Source organism: Macaca mulatta, chromosome 10, assembly GCF_049350105.2.
Source record: "Macaca mulatta isolate MMU2019108-1 chromosome 10, T2T-MMU8v2.0, whole genome shotgun sequence".
Taxonomy (NCBI): domain Eukaryota; kingdom Metazoa; phylum Chordata; class Mammalia; order Primates; family Cercopithecidae; genus Macaca; species Macaca mulatta.
In genome coordinates, this window is record NC_133415.1 from 30,445,454 (window position 1) to 30,464,883 (window position 19,430).

The 19,430-nt window shown below is 45.1% G+C and overlaps 1 protein-coding gene, 1 pseudogene and 1 gene segment (V, D, J or C); all 3 read right to left on the reverse strand.

Moving 5' to 3' along the window:
* The window catches only part of LOC106996055 (immunoglobulin lambda-1 light chain-like), an 801,838-nt gene that overhangs the window by 719,068 nt on the left and 63,340 nt on the right, over window positions 1-19,430 (reverse strand). The window lies entirely within an intron of this gene.
* LOC144331915 (immunoglobulin lambda variable 9-49-like) lies at window positions 13,210-13,771 on the reverse strand. The segment is given in 2 exon segments: window positions 13,210-13,565; window positions 13,703-13,771. Coding segments are annotated over 2 exon segments (372 nt in total).
* Window positions 13,812-17,184, reverse strand: LOC144331574 (set1/Ash2 histone methyltransferase complex subunit ASH2-like; annotated as a pseudogene).

The following is a 19,430-nucleotide window of genomic DNA, read 5'->3' on the forward strand; positions in this document are numbered from 1 at the left end:
ATGGCCAATAGACATAAACAAACATGCTCAGCATCACCAGTGATCAGGGAAATGCCAATTAAAACCACAATATAAAACCACCTTAATACCACAAGAATGGTCAATAATAGATGTTGGTATGGATGTGGTGAAAACAAAACACTTACATTGTTGGTGGGAATGTAAACTAGTAAATCCACTATGGAAAACAGGGTGGAGATTCTGTAAGGAACTAAAAATAGATGTATCCTTTGATCCAGCAATTTCACAACTAGGCATGTATCCAGAGCAAACAAATCATTATACAAAAAAGATAGTTGCACATGCATGTTTGTAGTAGCACAATTGGCAATTGCAAGAACATGGAACCAGCCCAAGTGCCCATGAATCAACAAGTGGATAAAGAAAATGTTATATATATATATGCATGTGATGGAATACTAGGCAGCCATAAGAAGGAACAAAATAATGACATTCACAGCAACTTGGATGGAATTGGAAACTGTTATTCTAAGTGCAGTAACTCAGGAATGGAAAACAAAACGTGGTATGTTCTCACTCATAAGTGGTAGATAAGCTATGAGAACACAAAGGCACAACAGTGACACAATGGACTTTGGGGACTTGGAGGAAATGGTAGAAGGTGGGTGAGGGATAAAAGACTACTCCCCAGGTACACGGTACACTGCTTGGGTGATGAGTGCACCAAAATCTCAGAAATTACAACTAAAGAACTTATTTATGTAACCAAACACCACCGGTTCCCTAAAAACCTATTAAAAAACAATTAATAATTAAAGAGAAAAAACACTAAAATCCTTTAAAACCCAAATAAATAAATAATAAGTAAATAAATAGAATATGAGAACCTCTTCCCGTATAGAGAGAACCAGAGGCAAGAGATGAGGAAGGAAGAATCCGGACAAGCCGTCACAGACTCTCCTGTCACCTGAGATGAACATCACTCCAAGAGTTTCATTTTGATGGATGATAAATTCAAACTTTAAAATAAATAAATAAAATCAGGAATAATCAACCTAATAGCTCTCAAAGGTAGTAATGAGCCCTCTATGAGATGGGTGCAATTCAGCAAGAACGGGAAGAATCTCAAAAAGAAGTTTGCAGAGTGAATAAAAGCCAGTACAAATGGAAAGATAATGTTTGATAACACTGATACATTCCAGAAAATGAAAACAAAACAATAGTGACAGAGGCAGATCTGTGGTTGCACAGGGGAGCACTGGGGAAGGGAGGGAGGAAGATGACAAAGGGTCATGAGGGGTTGCTGGGGTTGGTCACAGGTTGCATAGCTCCCTGTTGCTGGTGATGTATTCAAGGATGAGAAAAATGTCAAAATTTGTCTAATTTCCTGTTACAAATATGGGTGGTTTATTAGATGTGCATTGTTCCTACATGAAAGGAATTTTATTAAAAAAGAAGTGCTAGGGAGAAAGGAAGCACAGGGATTCACAGTAGGGAGTGGGGGGAGGAAGACACCACTCTGGAAACTCCTGGAAATGGGAAAAGGAGGATGATGGAGACACACATTCCCCATCAGAGGTGAGTCTGTGATGACACAGATGGACCTGCCGCCTCAGCCCAGGACCTCAGTGCAGACACCCTGTGTTTCAAGCTGCAGGGAGCAGGATGTTCTGTTTCCTGGATGCCCTGGTCCTGACTCTGAGGACTAAAGGGGAGGAGGAGCCTCCACTGTCAGGCAGGACCCTGGATGCCTCTGGACCCATGGGGGAAGCTACAGCAGCAGAAGCCACAGGCCAGGCCTGAGCAGCAGCTGCCGGGGGCTCACCCTCCTGGCAGAGGAGGAAGGAGGTTCTTGTCTCACTTCCCCCTGGGCCTGGAGCACTGTGGGACTGCTCAGGCTGTCATCCCATGCTGCACAGTAATAATCAGCCTCATCCTCAGACCGGAGACCAGTGATGGCCAGGGAGGCTGAGGTGCCAGACTTGGAGCCAGAGAATCGGTCAGGGACTCCTGAGGGTCGCTGATTACTATAATAGATGAGGAGTTTGGGGGCCGTTCCTGGCAACTGCTGGTACCAATATACATTATTACCTCCAATGTTGGAGCTGCTTCCAGAGCAAGAGATGGTGACACTCTGCCCGGGAGCCCCAGACGCTGAGGGTGGCTGAGTCAGCACAGACTGGGCCCAGGACCCTGGAAGTGAGAGAGACACAGAGATGGTGATTGACAAGAGACACAAGGAGAAAAGAGGAGAAAGCAGGGCCCCATGGACTTCCCAGCACCCCTCTCCTGGCCCCGAATCCTGTCACCTGCACAGTGAGTGAGAAGGGTGAGGAGGAGAGGGAACCAGGCCATGCTGGAGATTGTCCTGAGTCCTGCCTTCTGTACCCACAGCTGAAGCTGAGCTTCCCCATAAACTCTCCCTGTCTTCATACTCTGAGAGGGGGAGGTCCATCCATGCAAATCAGACCTCCCAGGTTTGTGACCCCACCCTGAGCCCTGGGTCAGGCTCCTGGGCTTGAGGATGTCAGGGGGCAGCAGGGGTGGAGCTTCGTGGTTCCAGAGGGTGGGGAGGACACAGGACACAGCTGTCAGCCCTGAGCAGAGGACATCAGGCAGGGTAGGCGCCTGGTTCTGCTCTGATTACCCCGAGTCTTCCCAGAAATGGGCCCCAAGCGCCCCCTTGTGTCCAGACTAAGGCAAACCATTCTATGATCAGGTGACCAGAGTCACTGAGATTCACCGCTGCCTCCTCCCATTCTGTCCACTGTCCCCTCTCTCAAGTCCAGGCTCAGTAAGGTGGCACCTGTGTCTCCTTCCTGTGACCTCAAGGCAGTCTTCACGTCCTACTGGACTCCTCAGGAGTGAACCTATCCATAGTTCTTTGGCTGTACTTTGTAGAGGACTCAGGTGATGGCTACACAAAGTCCTTTTATTTCAGGATCAAGCCCAGAGTGGGGACCAGCCCCGTGGACTCACTTCCCCACCTGTGTGGGACACCGGGTCCTCTCCTCTCATGTGGCTCCGTCCTGGTGGCCAGAGCTCTCCTTCCTCTGTGGATCCTGCAGTGCTGAGGAGAAAGGGAGCTCTTCCCTCTAGGATGCCCTGGGGAGGGATTCTCAGAGGGATTTTCTGGTAAATGTTTGTTCTCCCTCTGCTTCCCCAGATTTGCAGTCACAGTCATTTGGATACTGTGACCAGGGATCTTGCCTAGGAGTCTGTCCTCCAAGCACTGAATGCCAGTCTGTGGGGGACCTTGGCAAATGTCTTTGGAGGGTCTCACTTATGAGCAAAAACAGCAAAGATGTTCAGTCTTTGAAGATGGGAAGAATTAAAATTTTAACTTGGTTTGATGACCAGAGTCTGTCATCAGGTGAACCTGATAAGTGATAGCTCTTAGCATCGAGCCCCCAACTAGGATTTCCAGGGAAAAGTTATGGTTCAAATTCAGTAGTGAGTGTGGGGGGGTGACTTGAAGGTGATAGAAATTATTCATCTTTGATCTGTAATGACATCTAGAATCTAATCAACTAAAAACAATAAGCTTAAGAAAAAAGATAATTCTGTTAATCAAAATGAAAAATGAAATAGATTATGTCTTTGACTGCTTGAGTTCTGGCACGATACACCCTGGACTCTTAACAAGTATTTGTTTGAGGAATTTTATGGGGATGGAGGAAAACAGCTGGATGGTGATGTTGATATTTACACTGGTGAATGTATCACCAGGCAGTTCCAGTACAATGAGATTTTTTTTGTTTGTTTTGAGACACAGTCTTGGTCACTTGCCCAGGCTAGAGTCCAGAGGTGCCATCTCAGCTGAATGCAACCTCCGCCTATCAGGTTCAAGCAATTCTCCTGTCTCAGCTTCCCAGGTAGCTGGAATTACAGGTGTGTGCCCCTGTGCCAGGCTAATTTTTGTATTTTTTTAGTAGAGATGGGGTTTCACCATGTTGGCCAGGCTGGTCTTGAACTCCTGACCTTGTAATCAGCTCACCTGAGACTCCCAAAGTGCTAGGATTCCAGGCGTCAGCCATCGCACCCGTCCACACTGAGATTTTCAATGCTCCATTTAAACAACCAAATAGTGAGATTTATTATAGACATTAAAATAAAACCAATCCATATATGTAACTGAAGTAAAACGTACGCTATATTTTGGGATCTCATCTCAAGGGTGTCATTATCTTAGATGTTCCTTTTTGTGATAGCCAAGTTCTTTACATAATTTTTATAGTTTTTAAAATGTTTATTGTGCTTACATAACACACCAAGCATATTTTTATTTATTTCCAAGTAGAAACGAGCTATTAGATCTGGGCTTCGCTTCCTGTTTCCTTCTCTTTGCTTTTTCTTTGGTGATGCATAGATGGTCACAGGGAATTTTGTTTTCCTTTCCTCCCACTTTAATGAACAGGGGGTCACGGAGGCTGAGCGGTGTCTCACATACAGGACAAGGCTGTCCATGCCCCCCCACCCCCCCGCCCACGGATGCACTTCCTGGTGGATGCCCCATCAGCTCTTATGCTGAGGACAGAGAGAAGAACAGGTCCACAGCTAAGGAACCTGGACACCCAGTGGCTCCGGGAAGAAGGAGCAACTGCTGGGACAGTTAACGCTGAGCAGAGGACACTGACTATGGATTTTTTATGTGATCCTCCACAGGGACCCTCACAGAGAGGCCAAAACTCCAGTCCCTTTGTGTCTTCAGGGTCCTTGCTGGTCCTCCTTTTGTCACTGCTCTAGGCTCCAGGCCTCCTCCTCCTATGAGTCACAATGGACAGTCTCCTCTTCAGGCTGCACCCTCTTTACCCCATCTGACCCCACACCCATCTCCTCATTCTGCTTCTCTTCTACACCAGCTCTAGGTCATGCCACCTCTCAGAATGCTGAGCCCACGTTTTCTTAAGCATCAGACTTCCTGTCTCACATTCGGGTTTCTGGGTCACACAGGCTGGATTCCCCTTTCTTGTCATCTCTCCCACAGTTTCAGTTCAGGAAATGGTCGGCATACCTGCACCAAAAGGAGGGGCCACCTTTGGGACCAGGCCGAAGGCTCCTGGACTTCTGGGTCACACAGGCTGGATTCTTTCTTGTCATCCCCACCTCATCCACACCCACCATGTGTGGGCAGCTCCTTTTGCTTCTAGAAACAAGATGATTCTCTTTACATTGGGAGACCAGTAAAAAAAGGAGTTATTGTCACTGAACTCTTGCTTTGCTTTCAGTAACACAAGTGACAGCAGAAGCCTTGACACGATCTGGTGTTGGTCACAGGCAGGGATAAAGGAGGGATGGGCAGAGAGGATGAGTGGGGCAGATCTTCTCTCATTTTCCCATGGAACAAGAACCCTTGGTAACACGGAGCCAGGATGCAGCTGTGTGACACTGATAAACAGCCTGTCCTCAGGCTGGAGCCCAGAGGTTGTCCAGGAGGCTGTGTGAATAAACCCAGAGCAGGAGAATCAGGCTGGGACCCCTGAGGGACCATCACTGCTGTCCTAGGTCACAAACGTAGGTGCTCTTTCTGGGAAGGAATGCCCAGTGTTTCTGCTGCTCCCCGTGCAGTAAAAGTTGACATTGAGGTGGGGGCTCCTCAAGAGTTTTCCGGGGAGGAGTCACTTGAAGCAAATATTGGGCAGTTTCTGTACCGGGATACTCCACAGACTCACCACTAGACCCTGACTCAGTGTGAGCCTCCAATGGTGTAAGAGAGGAGAAGAGAACACAGTCAGGCCCTGAGCGATCAGGAAACCCACCCTCAGCAGTTCCCGTGGTCCTGAGTGGGATGAGCTGCAGGAAAGTCACATCCCTGGGACCTACTTCCCCCGTGGCCAAGGAGCAGCCTCAGCCTCGTCTCAGCCATGGTGGAGCCTCCCCTTGACTCTCTCACGTCCGACACAGAACTTTACTGGCCCCAGGTCTGCAGTTACCCTCAGACCTAACCCCATCTCCTGGCATTTCCACTGAAATGCAGGTGCCCAGGACTGAGCCAGGTCAGCTCTGTATCTGGAATTCCTCCCTGACCTGTGTCCTCAGGCAGCATTTCATATTTGAGGGCCTTGTTCCTGGGACACAGTGAGCCTCAGACAGCCCTGAGAACAGACTACTGGGGATGGAAGGGGAGGTCTCTGCTTGTACACTGGAAGAGCAGAGTCCATGCTGCAGGGGACTGTTCACCTGCTACCATGTCCCCAGGCTCTGACCATGATGTGAGCTTGGAAAGCCTCATTTTGCTTCTTTCAAGAAAAAAAGGTCCAGCTCCACAGGCACTGGTGTCAGCATATATGGACAAAGAGCCAACACTTCAGGGTCATCAGGTGCATTGGTTTTGTTTTGTTTTACCGATACTTCAGAAGAATGGATGGGAAATTGAGAGAAGAGCCTTTTACAACTAGAAAGTACTTCCAGATGTAGTTTGTCCCTAGGCTGGTTATTTCAAAATTTAAAAACTGTTACGGAACAAGACCCAGATCAAGGTGAGGTTTTTGTCCCACTTCCCCATCAGTGAGTGTCACTGTGAGAAGCATTGTTGTGCCAAATTGTACAGTAATAGTCAGCCTCATCCTCAGACTGGAGCCCAGAGATGAGTAAAATCCCTGCATTGGCCGAAGCATCTTTGGATCCAGAGAAGCGGCTGGGGACTCCAGAGCCCTGGTCCTTATCTAAGTCTGTGTGGTAGTTCAGAAGATACCGGGGAGGACTCCCTGGCTTCTGCTGGTACCAGAATATCCTGTAACTACCAACACTGATGCCACTGCGCAAGGTGCAGGTGAGTCTGGCTGATGCTCCAGGAGATGCTGAGAGGGAGGTTGGCTGAGTCAGCACAGGCTGCGAGAGGGAACCTGGAAACACAGGCATTTATAGGTTTTAAGGCAGAAACCAGGGTCCCATGTTTTAGCGATCTTTGACAGAAGAGTCAGAATCAGGCTGCGGTGCTGACCCTGGTCTCTGAGGCCTGTTCCTACCTGTGCAGTGAGAGAGGAGCAGGAGGAGGAGAGGAGTCCAGGCCATGGTGGACACAGCCTCTTTCCCTGCAGTGGGACTGGGCTGCCCCAGGCCTCCTTTTCTTCCCACCCTCTGCAGAGGAGGGGCTGCTCATGCAAATGTGTTTCCACCCAGGGACTGCCCAGCCCCTCCCTGAGCCCTGGGGATGCAGCTCAGCTCACTCTGCAGACTGAGAGGGAGGAAGATTTGCTTTTCTTCTTGCAAGGCCCTGGGAGGAAGCACCTGTTGAGACCATACACAGGTCCCTGCTCAGGGATCTCTGCCAGGCCAGAGGGGACACAGCTGCTGAGTCTCCATCAGTGAACACAGGGCCCAGCCCCCGGGCCTGGATTTCTTTGAGTGAATGGTCCTTACCGAGAAGCTGTGTAGGAACCACAGGGCAGTTCCAAAAGATCTGATGCTGATCCCAGAACACACACTTTCCCATGGCTCAGAGACTTCAGAACCCAGCTGGTCTCCGCAGCTCTCCGGTCACTGTCTGTATTCACATGTCCATGGTCTGATTCCTAGACACTGCTTCTCTCATGCTGTGCATTATCACTGTGATTTCTCACTCCCAGAAGTTGTCTTGGTCTGTGGGATACGCAGCCATATATATATATAACTTTTAAAGCTGTCAGCACCCCGGCATGGCATTCTAGAAACATCTAATTGCCCACATGTGCCATCAGGGTGGGCATCATGAATAAGGGGTCAGCTAAGGAGCTAGGTTGAAGGGCAGCTAGGGGTTGTTCACAAGGACAGTGAATAATGAGAATTTTCCAGGAAAAATAAATGATCCGTGACATGTTAAAGGCAGCAATTTAGCAAAAGTTGTCTATCTAATGGTTTCGTATGTTTTATAGAGATTTGACTCAGTTTTGTGATGTAGGAACATTCACAGATTTTGTAGACTTTTCTTTACCAGTGAGCAGTGTGACCATATTTCTCTATTTAATGAAGTTAGCCACTATCTCCCTAAGTAAAACGTTACTGTCTTCACAGTTGTGTCCTATTTTTTGGTAAACAATTTGTCCTGGATGTTATACAATTTGTTTATATCTTGATATTGCCACCTTTATTTTTTTTTACTGGATGCTTTCAGGTTATTTGAAATATCACTATTTATTTTACCTGCAAAGTGCTCTGGCAAGTACTGAATGTCTCAGGAGACAAAGGCAGAGACCATCACTTCTCAATGTAGCCACGTCTACTCTTGTGCCAACTGTGCAAGTGGCCCCTGGATTTCTAGGCTCACAAGGTGCTTAATGAATAATCTAGAATAAGGATCCCTCACTTTTCTCAAGCACTCTCTCTTCAAGGTATTTGGAGAGAGATCCCTTTCAGATAGATGAGGCAGGGAAGGTACCACCTGGCTTAAACCCCTTCAGTAACTCATCATTCTTATTATAAAATCCAAATCCTGTCGCTTCTGAAACATGCCCTTCGCACTGCGGCCCTTACACACCCCCACAGCCCAACTCACAGCCCCTGCCCTTGCTTTTAGGGCTCTAGGCTCACTCCCTTCTCTGTCCTGGGAAACCCTGAGCTGCTGTCTTTTCCACGTTCTCCACACCAGCTTCTCCTGTGCCTGTCGGGAGAAGATGGCCTTCTATGTGAAGTCAAAGGATAAGCTTACATTTTGTCCACATTATACACCTGTTAAAAGCAGAACAATCACAAACAAAGATATTTTAAACACTGGTTAGCATGGAAACTTTTGAGTCTTGCAAATATAAAGAGAATTTTCTAATGAATTGTTTGCACCCGTCAGCCAACTTTGACCATCATCAATATGGTTCATCTTGTTTAATTTTTCAACCCATTTTACCGATCAACTTTCTCTCTCCCTAGATGATTTTTACAACAGATCAATGAAGCAGTAAAAGATAAATGGTACATAAAATAACAAATATATACATTTGTAGTGTTCCATAATCCTTGTGACTTAAGGCAACGCATTCCAAGGACTCCCACACTACTTGATTTGTTTTTTAATCATTCATGTCTAAAGTTACTTTACTGTAGAAATTGGGAAATGGGAGGAAGTACAATGAATGCTAAGATTTGCAGATGCAGGACTCACAGCATTGCATATGGAATTAGAATAAAGTCCAGATGGGCATCTACATTCCTAACTATTTATTGGTCATTATGTCATTTGTTATTGTATTTTTTCCTATAGTAGCTATAGTAAGTAACCACAAATTGTATGGTTTAATACAATAGGAATTTATTGTTTCACAACTCTGATGTGCAAAATCGGAAATCAAGATAACAACAAGGTCATGCTCACATTGAAGTCTCTGGAAAAGAATGCTTGCTTCTTGTAATTTTTGCTGCCTTCCAGAAACACTTGGCATTCCTTGGCTTGTAACTTCATCATTTCAACCTCTGGCTTCATCATCCCATGGCCAACTTTGCTTTATGTATGTCTGTGTGTCATCTTCTGTACTAATAAGGACAAGAGTCTTTGGATTTAGGGTCCCTCCTAATCCTGTATGACCTCATCTTAACTAATTTCATCTGCAAATAAGGTTTCACTTCCCAATAAGATTATGTTCTGAGGTTTCAGGTGGGTGTGAATTTTGGAATCACACTATTTAATCCATTATACCTGGCAGGTGCATGCCTTGTTTGAGGCTGCTCTGCAGCTCAGGCTAACCCATAAGCTGCTGACAGCTTGAGGCTGTCCACTGAGGTCTCCCAATAACAGAGTCGAATACTCCTTTCTTGAAGGAGGACCTGGGTATCACATAATTACATTCATCTAATGTGGTGCGTGAGCACACAGTAGAATATAGTGGCTGTGGCAGGGACTCAGAGGTCCTGCTCTTCATTGTTAAGAGCCTTGACCAAAGCCCTCATTTTCTCTATGGGTTTCCTCCTCTCCTTTTAACCTCAAAATCTGAGCTTTTTGGAAATGATTCCAGAATTTTTACCCTGTCAAGTTAATTAGGAATGAAGAGTGCTGTTTATCTGTTTCTGGTGTTCCATTTTTTAAAAAATAAAAATGGGATCTCTTACTGTGCCCAGGCTTGTCTTGAACTCTTGACCTCAGGTGATTCTCTTGCCTTGGCCTCTCAACATGCTGGGATTACAGGCATGAGCCACCACGCTTGGACTAAAATGTTTTGATAGAAGATGTCATAATTACTTTTTCCTCCCATATTCTTTGTTATCTTAGCCTTGCACAATTTCACATATTTCTTTGCAGCTATCTTTGTGGCTTTATTTATTTATTTATTTATTTATTTTGTAGAGAAGAATAAAGATAAATCACGTAAGACAGGCTTGTTTTAGAGAGAATGGAGCTTGTATCTGTAACATTCCTGCGCTGCACACATTCCTGCCCTGTGCCATCCGTGCCCCCTCCCATCACAGAGCCTCCACTTCAGGGCCCTCAGGACCCCCTGCTGAGTCTTGCGGAGTCTCTGGAGGGAAGATGCACTGTGGGTAGAGAGGCCGGTGCTTTTCTACTGCTGTGATGCTGACGTTTTCCTTCAGCAAACAGGGAGGCTCGGTTTTGGTACACTAGATTAAGTTGCGGAGAAAGAAGCTGCATTTCCTGAGTAAGAAGAGTGTTTCATTTATGTCAACTTTATGTTTTGTATTATATTTTATAAATTAACTCAGTTTTGAGGGGTTTTAAAAATTTTTATTTTGTTTTAGAATTCTAAAATTTGGTGAGCGGGAGATTTTTGCCCTGTTTCGATTATGTTTCTTCAAATCTTTATAGGTCTATTGCTGTGTTTATCATTATACACAGCATCATCGTTGTGTTGTGTCACTACAGTATCAAACTTTGCTCTTGGTAATTAAATGCTGGCCTGCCTGAATCTGTGTGTGTGTGTGTGTGTGTGTGTGTGACTTCTTATTTTGCCACTCCTATAAATAACTCATAACTGTGCAACTGATGATAGATCTTAGTATTGTGCTTTATGAACACATTGTTATAATAACATGGAGGGTTAAAAATAAACAATTTTGCAGCTGGAAGAATATATTCGACCACTTTCTCTTGGGTCCTGGAGAATGAGCATCATGGGCCCACGTTAGCCAGATACAGCCTCTGTGTGAGGAAGATGGAGATGTTAGGAGCACAGGGGGACGCTGAGCCAGGGTGGGTGTGTCTCACGTCCCCATCTCTGCATGGGGTCCCCACTTGATTGTCAAACTCTGTGCTTGAAGACAAGGCTGCCCTCACCATCACAGGGGCCTAGGCTGAAGATGAGGCTGAGTATTATTGTGCTCTGTGGTAGAGGAAGCAGCCATCTCCACAGTGACACATGCAGATATATTTAATATCTGATATATTCGAAAATATTTTCAGTATAGGTCTAGTTGTGTAAATTTTTAAAGTAGGAGGGTTTATTTGAAAATAACAGCATTATAAGGTGAACTTCTCACTCTCTTTTTTTTTTTCAGATTCTCCTCTGCTCCTGCAAAAAAAAAAAAAAAAAAAAGGGTCAAGACCTTTTTACCAACATTGGTACATTGGCACCCAAACAAGTTTATTTAGAGCTTAATGGGGGAAGAGTTTATAATGTTTCTATCTACAAGCATATATTTACTCAATGTAATCAACCAATGTAATTACGCAACATAACATCAACCTGAAGAAACAAAGGGCAATATCAACCAAAATATCAACCAAAGAAACAGGGAAACTGTTTAGAACTCAGAGACCTAAATCTGAGGAAGTAAACCAGGGATGAGTCTGACAGCCATGTCCTTAATGCAGAGGGGTCACCCTATACCTGGGAATTCAGGAGCTCCGCAAGAGTACAATCTCAAGAGAAAGAGAAACTCAACTTCCCTGACGTTTCAGAGTTCAGGGAGTGACCAGCAAAGACTGGACTAAGAGCAGGGCCACGTATGGGCCAGGAAGAGGGCCGTGCATGCTGGACTTCTGCTCTAGTTGTCATCCCACCCAGAGACCCGGAAGGCTATTTGTGCTCAGGGAACAAAATGATTCTGTTAGCATTAAGAGGCAGTAGAAAGGAAGGTATTTTCATTGAGTCTATAAACATAGACCAAGGATTGGGTATGAGAGGAGTTCAGGCAACAAGACATGGTGGGCACAGCCCCTGGACCTCACAATGGGGCTGGGCTTCCCCAGGCTTGTCTATTTTTCCTTCTGCCCCCAGGGAAAATAAGAAGCTGTTCAGGCAAATCCACTCCCTCCCTTCTGGCTAGATGAGACCCTGCCTGATTACTGATTCAGGAATCTGAGAGGGGACATGAGGACAGAGGAGGTTGAGGAAGGAGCTGCTCTGAGTGTGGGCCCAGGAGGGTCCTCGAGGGAGCAACTGTTGGGAGCAGGCACAGGACCCTGCCCAAGAGGCTTTGCTGGACCCTGAGAACACCGGGGTGCTGAGTCTCATCAGTGAGCACGGGGAGCAGATCGGCCTCTGCCAGCCTGTGGCCTCACCCAGCTGTGAGGAGCCCCCAGGCAGGGCCTGGGACAGTTACCCATTGCTCCTGCTGGTCACAGGTCCATCTTGGTTGTCTACAAGGGTCCTCAGGCTTAAAGCCTGGGAACTGGAGTCTGTAGTGGAGGTAGTCTTGTGGAGGGTTATGCCCTTCACCTGTGAAATGTGACCTCAATCCAGGTGTTTGTCATCAGGAAGCACTGCAGAGTGATTCCACCAGAGCTCTCTCCCTGCATGTGAAGGGATTCATTCTGTAAAGGCAATGGGGGGCTCTCCCAGAATCTCAGATACAGAGCAGGCTCACATTCTCCTATCTTCAGTGTGTGTCAATTCTCTCTTCTAGGAGAGCCAAGCACATGCACCATGAGAACTCTGTGCACATGGAGGTGATTGGAGACGGCTGTAGTCCATGTTGATTACGTGACCCTGTGAGTCAGGGTGAAGGCCTTGTGTCTCCAGGGAAATTGTCAGTTCCCATCATTGTATAGGCAGCTCACAAATGTGGAATATGGACAAAGGTAGTGGGAGCTGGTCACAGTGATTTCCCTGTAAATGCACCTGTGAGGAGCTCTACAACCTGGAAATTTAAATCCCATCGAGGACAGGTGAGTGGCAAAAAACCCCAAATGTTCATGTGCAAACTTAAATGTTTCAAAAGTTCTGTAGAAACTATTTACACACAGGAATCATATGCTGTGAATTAGAACTCCAAAATGTCTAGGAAGGTGAAAACTAAATACAGAGTTAGGAGACCGCCCTCTGAACTGTGAGTCAGGCCAGCGGGAAGGAAGTGTGGACAGAGCAGATCAGCTGGGAGGTTTTTGGCTCACTTCCACTCTGCCTGTGTCACTGTGGGTTACACGAAGCTGCTCCCAGTGCCGTGGTCTGCCCCACAGTGGTAGTCACTCTCATCCTCTTCCTGAATGTTCTTGATGGTCAGGTACCGATTCAGGCCGGAGCCCGAGCCTGAGAAGCGATCAGGGATGCCATCCCCCTTGGATCCCACAATCCCACCTGTGCCCACTCGCATCACAAACTGAGGGCCCTTCCCTGGTCTCTGCTGGTGCCAGTCCACCGCATAATTACTGTAGCCGCTGCTCAGGGTGCAGGTGAGTGTGACTGAGGCTCCCAGGGAGGCCGATGCAGAAGGTGGCTGAGTCAGCACAGGCTGGGAGAGGGACCCTGGAAACACAGACAGCCGTGAGGGCTCCTGTTGGTGGGTGGCTGATGAGCTGTTGGAGCAGGAAGAGCAGGGATGGGAAGCTGGGGGCTGGGAGGTGGGAGTCCTTCTGGGGGCCCAGCCCACTACCCACCCTGACCTGTGAGGAGACTGAGGAGGGTGAGGAGCAGAGGAGCCCAGGCCATGGCGGAGATGCTGCAATGCTGGGTTCTTCAGTCTCTCAGCTGAGCCTGAGCCCCCAAAGCCTCTTATTTCCTCAGTGAAGAACTGGGGGGCAGGGGCATCACATTCCATGCAAATCGTTTCCCTCCCAGGGCTGATGATTAACAAGCACAGGGCTCAGAGCAAGAGCTCAGGTCCCTTAGGATTCACAGGCTTTGCCTCCCCCTAGTGGCCAGGTGCTGCATCACACTCAGGGCTCAGACAAGGTCTCCCTGGGCCCCTGCTTCACCTGGAGGCCAAGTGGCTGTCCTGGAGGCTTCTCAGGCTCCATTTCTAATGTCTCAGGAATCTCTACAGTGCTTCTTTCCCTCTGGGGTCCCACAGTAGGATGCAATGACTAGATCAGTTAATCCTGGAGCCTGCCCAAGGCACCTGTTCCAACTTTCATTGTAGGATAGGCGAGCCCTTCAACTGTTATTCCAAACAAACTGAAGATGTGTCCACACTTGTAGATGATCACCTTCTCACTGTGTCCATTTCCTAATCTCCTCCTCTTATGAGGTTACTGGTCCTTATGATCTCATTTCATCTTAATTACCCTCTGTAAGTCTCTGTCTCCAAATACAGTTGCATTGGGGGTTAAGGCTTCAACGTGAATTATGGACAATTTTAGTCCATAACGACCAGTAATTAGAGTACTTTTTTAACTGATGAGAATGAGTCAGAATAGGATAAATAGACAAGCGTGAAAAGAACAATTTTATGAGTATAACATTGTATATATTTTGGCATTTGAACAAGTATAATTTTAATTGTCATAAAATACACACAACATAAAATGTGCCTTTTAAATCACTTTTAATTGTAAAATTCAGCGGTCGTAAGTACATTCACAATGTGATAGAATTGCCTGGCATGGAGGCTTGCACCTGTAGTCCCAGCTACTCAAGAGTCTGAGGCAGGAGGCTTGCGTAGACCCAAGAGTTCAAGGATGCGGTGAGCTATCACAGCACCACTGCACTCCAGCCTGGGCGACAGAGCAAGACACCATCTCTTAAAAAAAAAGTGATACAGTTATCAATCTCTATAACCTTCTCATAATCCCAAGTGAAAAGTTTGTACCCTTAAAATGTTTATTTCCCCTCCCCACTCCCCTGGCCCCTGGTAACCAGTGGAGAAGGAGATTGGGAAACTGGATGAGGGAGAACTCAGTACAGGAAGAAGCAGAGCAGAGACAGCACCCATGCTGGCTCTTGGGGAGACGCTGCTTGAGCAGGTGAAAGCTTTCTGTGGCCGTCTTTCTATCCCTGGATGGCCACGTTGATGCGGGCTGCCCACTGTGGGATGCAGTATCAAGTCTCGTGGGTCCCATGGCAGTGTGTCCTGTGATTCCACCTTTCTCCCCAACAGTGTGTCAAAAGCAAACACTGACAGCCTTCTGTTGGGGCACTTGACACTTAATTCCCTATCTCTTCCTATGTGCATTCTCTCCAACAGTCATGTTACATATTCTCCAGAGACCTGAGAAATGTCCTGCTCTCAGTCCAATTCTTTCATGCTGGTCAAGGGGAATCGTGTCAGTAGAACATGGATTCTGCTTGCCAATATGCTAAAGAGAGTTTGAATCTATGGTAAAAGCAAATGAGATTGTGCTATAATTTTGATATCTAACACTATTCATGTTGATTGTGTGCCATTATTTTCTGGGATCAGAAATAACTTTGGATCATGTGTTCTCTATTTTATGTCCTTTGAACATTTTCTTCATGTTTGGTAGCACTGTCACATGATGCAACAAGGGCTTGAACTTTTGAATGAAAATGTTTGATCCACACATGCACACACACACACACACACACACACGAGAGAGAGAGAGAGAGAGAGAGAGAGAGATCTGTGGACAGTAGAGCTAGGATAGGCTGGCCTATGATACAGCGAATAAGGAGAGAAGGCAGGAAGAATAAGATGACCCTCAGTGTCCTTATGTTTGCCCCTGATGGACCTTCTTGTCCAGTGATTGAATCCATTTCTAGCACCGAGACACCAGCCAGAGTGTGCTCTACCACAGCATCCCAGCCCATGTCACTCTATAGGGCAGTAAGAGAGATCCTTTGGAGGACACTTGAAGGACTGTCCAGTGTTAATGGAAATTATGCAGTTGTTTTCTGATAATAAGATTGCTGGAAAGTAAAGCCCCTTGTAAATATCTTTGTAAGCCACACCTTGACTGACACCGTTTTTATAAAATCTTACCTCACTCTGGGGAGTCTCTTTTAGGCTCTTCTCTGCTTTAGTCACAGAGTCTTTTTCCTCAAAATACAAATAATTCTTGAACTTTATCAAGGCCTTATCTTTGTAAGTATCAGGCAAAGACTTGACTGTCTTTGTTTCTTCAGGAAGATTCATGTAAAATCCCAGGATGTCTCCCTGTCTATAGCTAGAAGAGTAGTGTTTGCTAACGGACTGGTGGAGCTTCATTCCCTTTAATTCTCCCAAGAATAGTTAAGTGTATTATAACCTAAGGGAGCTTGACAGCTACCTAAAGACTGGGACCAACCCAGTCTGGCAGCAGTGTCTGCTGGCATCTCATCCATGGTGATATCAAGGTAGCCCATGAGAATCCCATACCGTAAAGTAGCCCTTCTGTTCAACCACAGTCAGCCAGCCAGTCATTGGAGACTTTTAACTGGGGAGCCCAGTCATATCAGGCTAACAAAACCTGTTCATACAAGCAGCCTCTGTAGAGGTCTCCAGGAATAAGGAATTTTACTCAACAGTCAAGTTCAAGTTTCTGAGGACCAAGGGCCTGGGGATCAGGTTCAGCTAGAATATACTTGTAGTTATCTTTGTTCAATGGGTGCTCCAAGGTGTATGAGACTGAAGGCACTGAGCAGAAAGCCCTGGGTCTTCTTGGTGGTCCCTGTGATCTCCCCATTCAGCTGTTTGCACTGAGCTTCTTTTCCTTTTTTCTGCTCCTTCCTGTTTCAGTTCCCTATTCAGATTGCCCCTGAATGGGGACAAGGTCGCTTTTTGTTGTTGTATAAATAAGACCAATGTTACCAAGGTCCTGGTCCAAAAGTCCCAATCTCGCATCATCTCCTTTTGGGCCTTTGCCCAGGAGTTTAAGACCAGCCTGAACAAAATGACAAAACCCATCTCTACTAAAAAAAATACAAAAAGTTAGCTGAACGTGGTGATGCATGCCTGTAATCTCAGCTACCTGGGAGGTTGAGGCATGAGAATCGCTTGAACTCAGGAGGCAGAGGTTGCAGTTAGCCAAGATTGTGCCACTACACTCCAGACTGGGTGACAGAGAGAGACTCAGTCTCCAAAAAAACAAAGTAAAAATAACTAAACAAAAAACAAATAACTGTCCATTCTCGACCAGCTCTCCACCCTGAGGACCTGAGAAATAATCATTATACTTCTTGTCACTCTAGATTTTACTAGGTACCTCATATAAGGGTAATCAAACAATGTTTGTTCTTTTGAAGCCAGCTTATTTCTGCTGGCATGATGTCTTTAAGGTTTATCCGTGCCATAGCATGGGCCGGAACGTTCTCTTTAAGGCTGAGTACTATTTTATTGTGTGTGTATACTATATCCCATTTATCCATCAGATAGACATTTGGGCTGCCTCCACCTTTTAGCTATTGTGAACAATGCTGCTATGAACAAGGGTGTACAAATTTCTCCTTGAGATCCTGCTCTCAATTCTTTTAGGCACATACCCAGAAATGAAAATTCTGTTAGAATAGTAATTATACGTTTAATTTTTTGAGGAACTGCCATAAGGCTTCCACAGTGGATGCATCATTTTATAGTTTCCCCAGCACTGCATTAGCAGTGACAATTTCTACTCATCTTTACTAGAACTTGTTATTTTCTATTATTTTGGTAATGCCATCCTAGTGGGTGTGAAGTTGTATATTATTGTGGTTTGATTTGCATTTCTCTAATGATTAGTGATGCTAAGCATCTTTTCATGTGCTTATTGGCCATTTGTTGATCTTCTCTGGAAAAATATCCATTCAAGTCAGGAGCCCATGTTTTAATCAGATTGTTTCTATTTTTGTTATTCCTGATGAGTTGTAGGAATTCTTTCTATATCCTGGACCCCTTATCAGATACAAAATTTGCAAAATATTTTCTGACTCCATGATTTGCATTTTCACTCTGCTGATAGTGTCCTTTGATGCACAAAAGTTTTACAATTTGATGAAATCCACTTTATCTATATTCTTCTATTTTTTCTTGTGCTTTTGGCATCAAATACAAGAAATCATTTCCAAACCCAATGTTGTGAAACTTCTTCCTAATATTTTCTGTTAAGATTTTTATAGTGATCGCTCTTCCATTTGGGTCTTTATCCATTTCCCGATTGCATGTGGATATCCAGTTTTCTCAAAAACATTTTTTATGGAATCTGTCCTTTCCCCACTGAATGTTCTTGGTACCCTTGTTTAAAATCATTTTTCCATATGACGAAGAGATTCTTTTCAAGTGCTCAATTCTCTTCTATTTGTCTCTGTGTCTGTCTATCTATTCCACTCTGCTTTAATTGGTATAGCTTTGTAGTATGTTTTAAAATCAGGAAGTGTGAAATCTCCAACACTGTTCTTCTTTTAGAAGATTATTTTGGCTATTTGGGGTCCTGTGATATTCGATATAAATTTTAGAATTACTTTTTTGTACTTTTGCAAAAAAATGTAATTGGAATTTTGATAGAGATTGAAATGAATCTGTAGATTTCTTTTGGTTTGTATTGATTTCTTAACAATATCAAATTTTTCAATACCTGAACAAAGGTTTTCTTTCCATTTATGTGTGTATTCTTTAATCTCTTTTAGCAATGTTTTATAGTTTTCTGTATAGAAGAGTCTTTCCCCTTCCTGATTCTTAACTAGTTTATTCTTTCTGATACTGTTGTAAATTGAATTGTTTTCTTAATTTAATTTTAGGTTGTGTCCTGTCTGATTGTTTCCAGTTTGGTTGATTAAATATAGAAATACAAGAACCACCCCCCCCCCAACTTTTTATTTTTATTTGTTGGAGAGACAGTGTCTCATTTCATTTCCCATGTTGATCTTGAACTCCTGATCCTAAACAATCCTTTCACTGCAGCTTCTCAAAGTGCTGGGATTACAGATATGAACCATCATACCTGGCCATCAGATGGTTTTATGTCTTGAGTTTGTATTCTGAAATATTACCAAATGTATTTCATAGTTCTAACAGTTTTTTTTGGTGGGACTTTTTTATTTTATTTTTTTATTTAATTATTTTACTTTAAGTTCTGGGATACATGTTTGTAGAAAGTGCAGGTTTGTTACAGAGATATACATGTGACACGTATACATGTGATAGGTTTGCTGCGCCTATCAACCTGTCATCTAGGTTTTAAGCGCTGCATTCATTAGGTATTTGTCCTAATACTCTCCCTCCCCTTGCCCCCCACCCCCAACAGGCCCCAGTGTGTGATGCTCCCCTCCCTGTGTCCATGTATTCTTATTGTTCAACTCCCACTTATGAGTGAGAACATGCAGTGTTCGGTTTTCTGTTCCAGTGTTACTTTGCTGAGAATGATGACTTCCCTGCAAAGAACATGAGCTCATTCTTTTTTATGGCTGCATACTATTCCATAGTGTATATAGGCCACATTTTCTATATCCAATCTGTCATTGATGGCCATTTGGGTTGGTTTC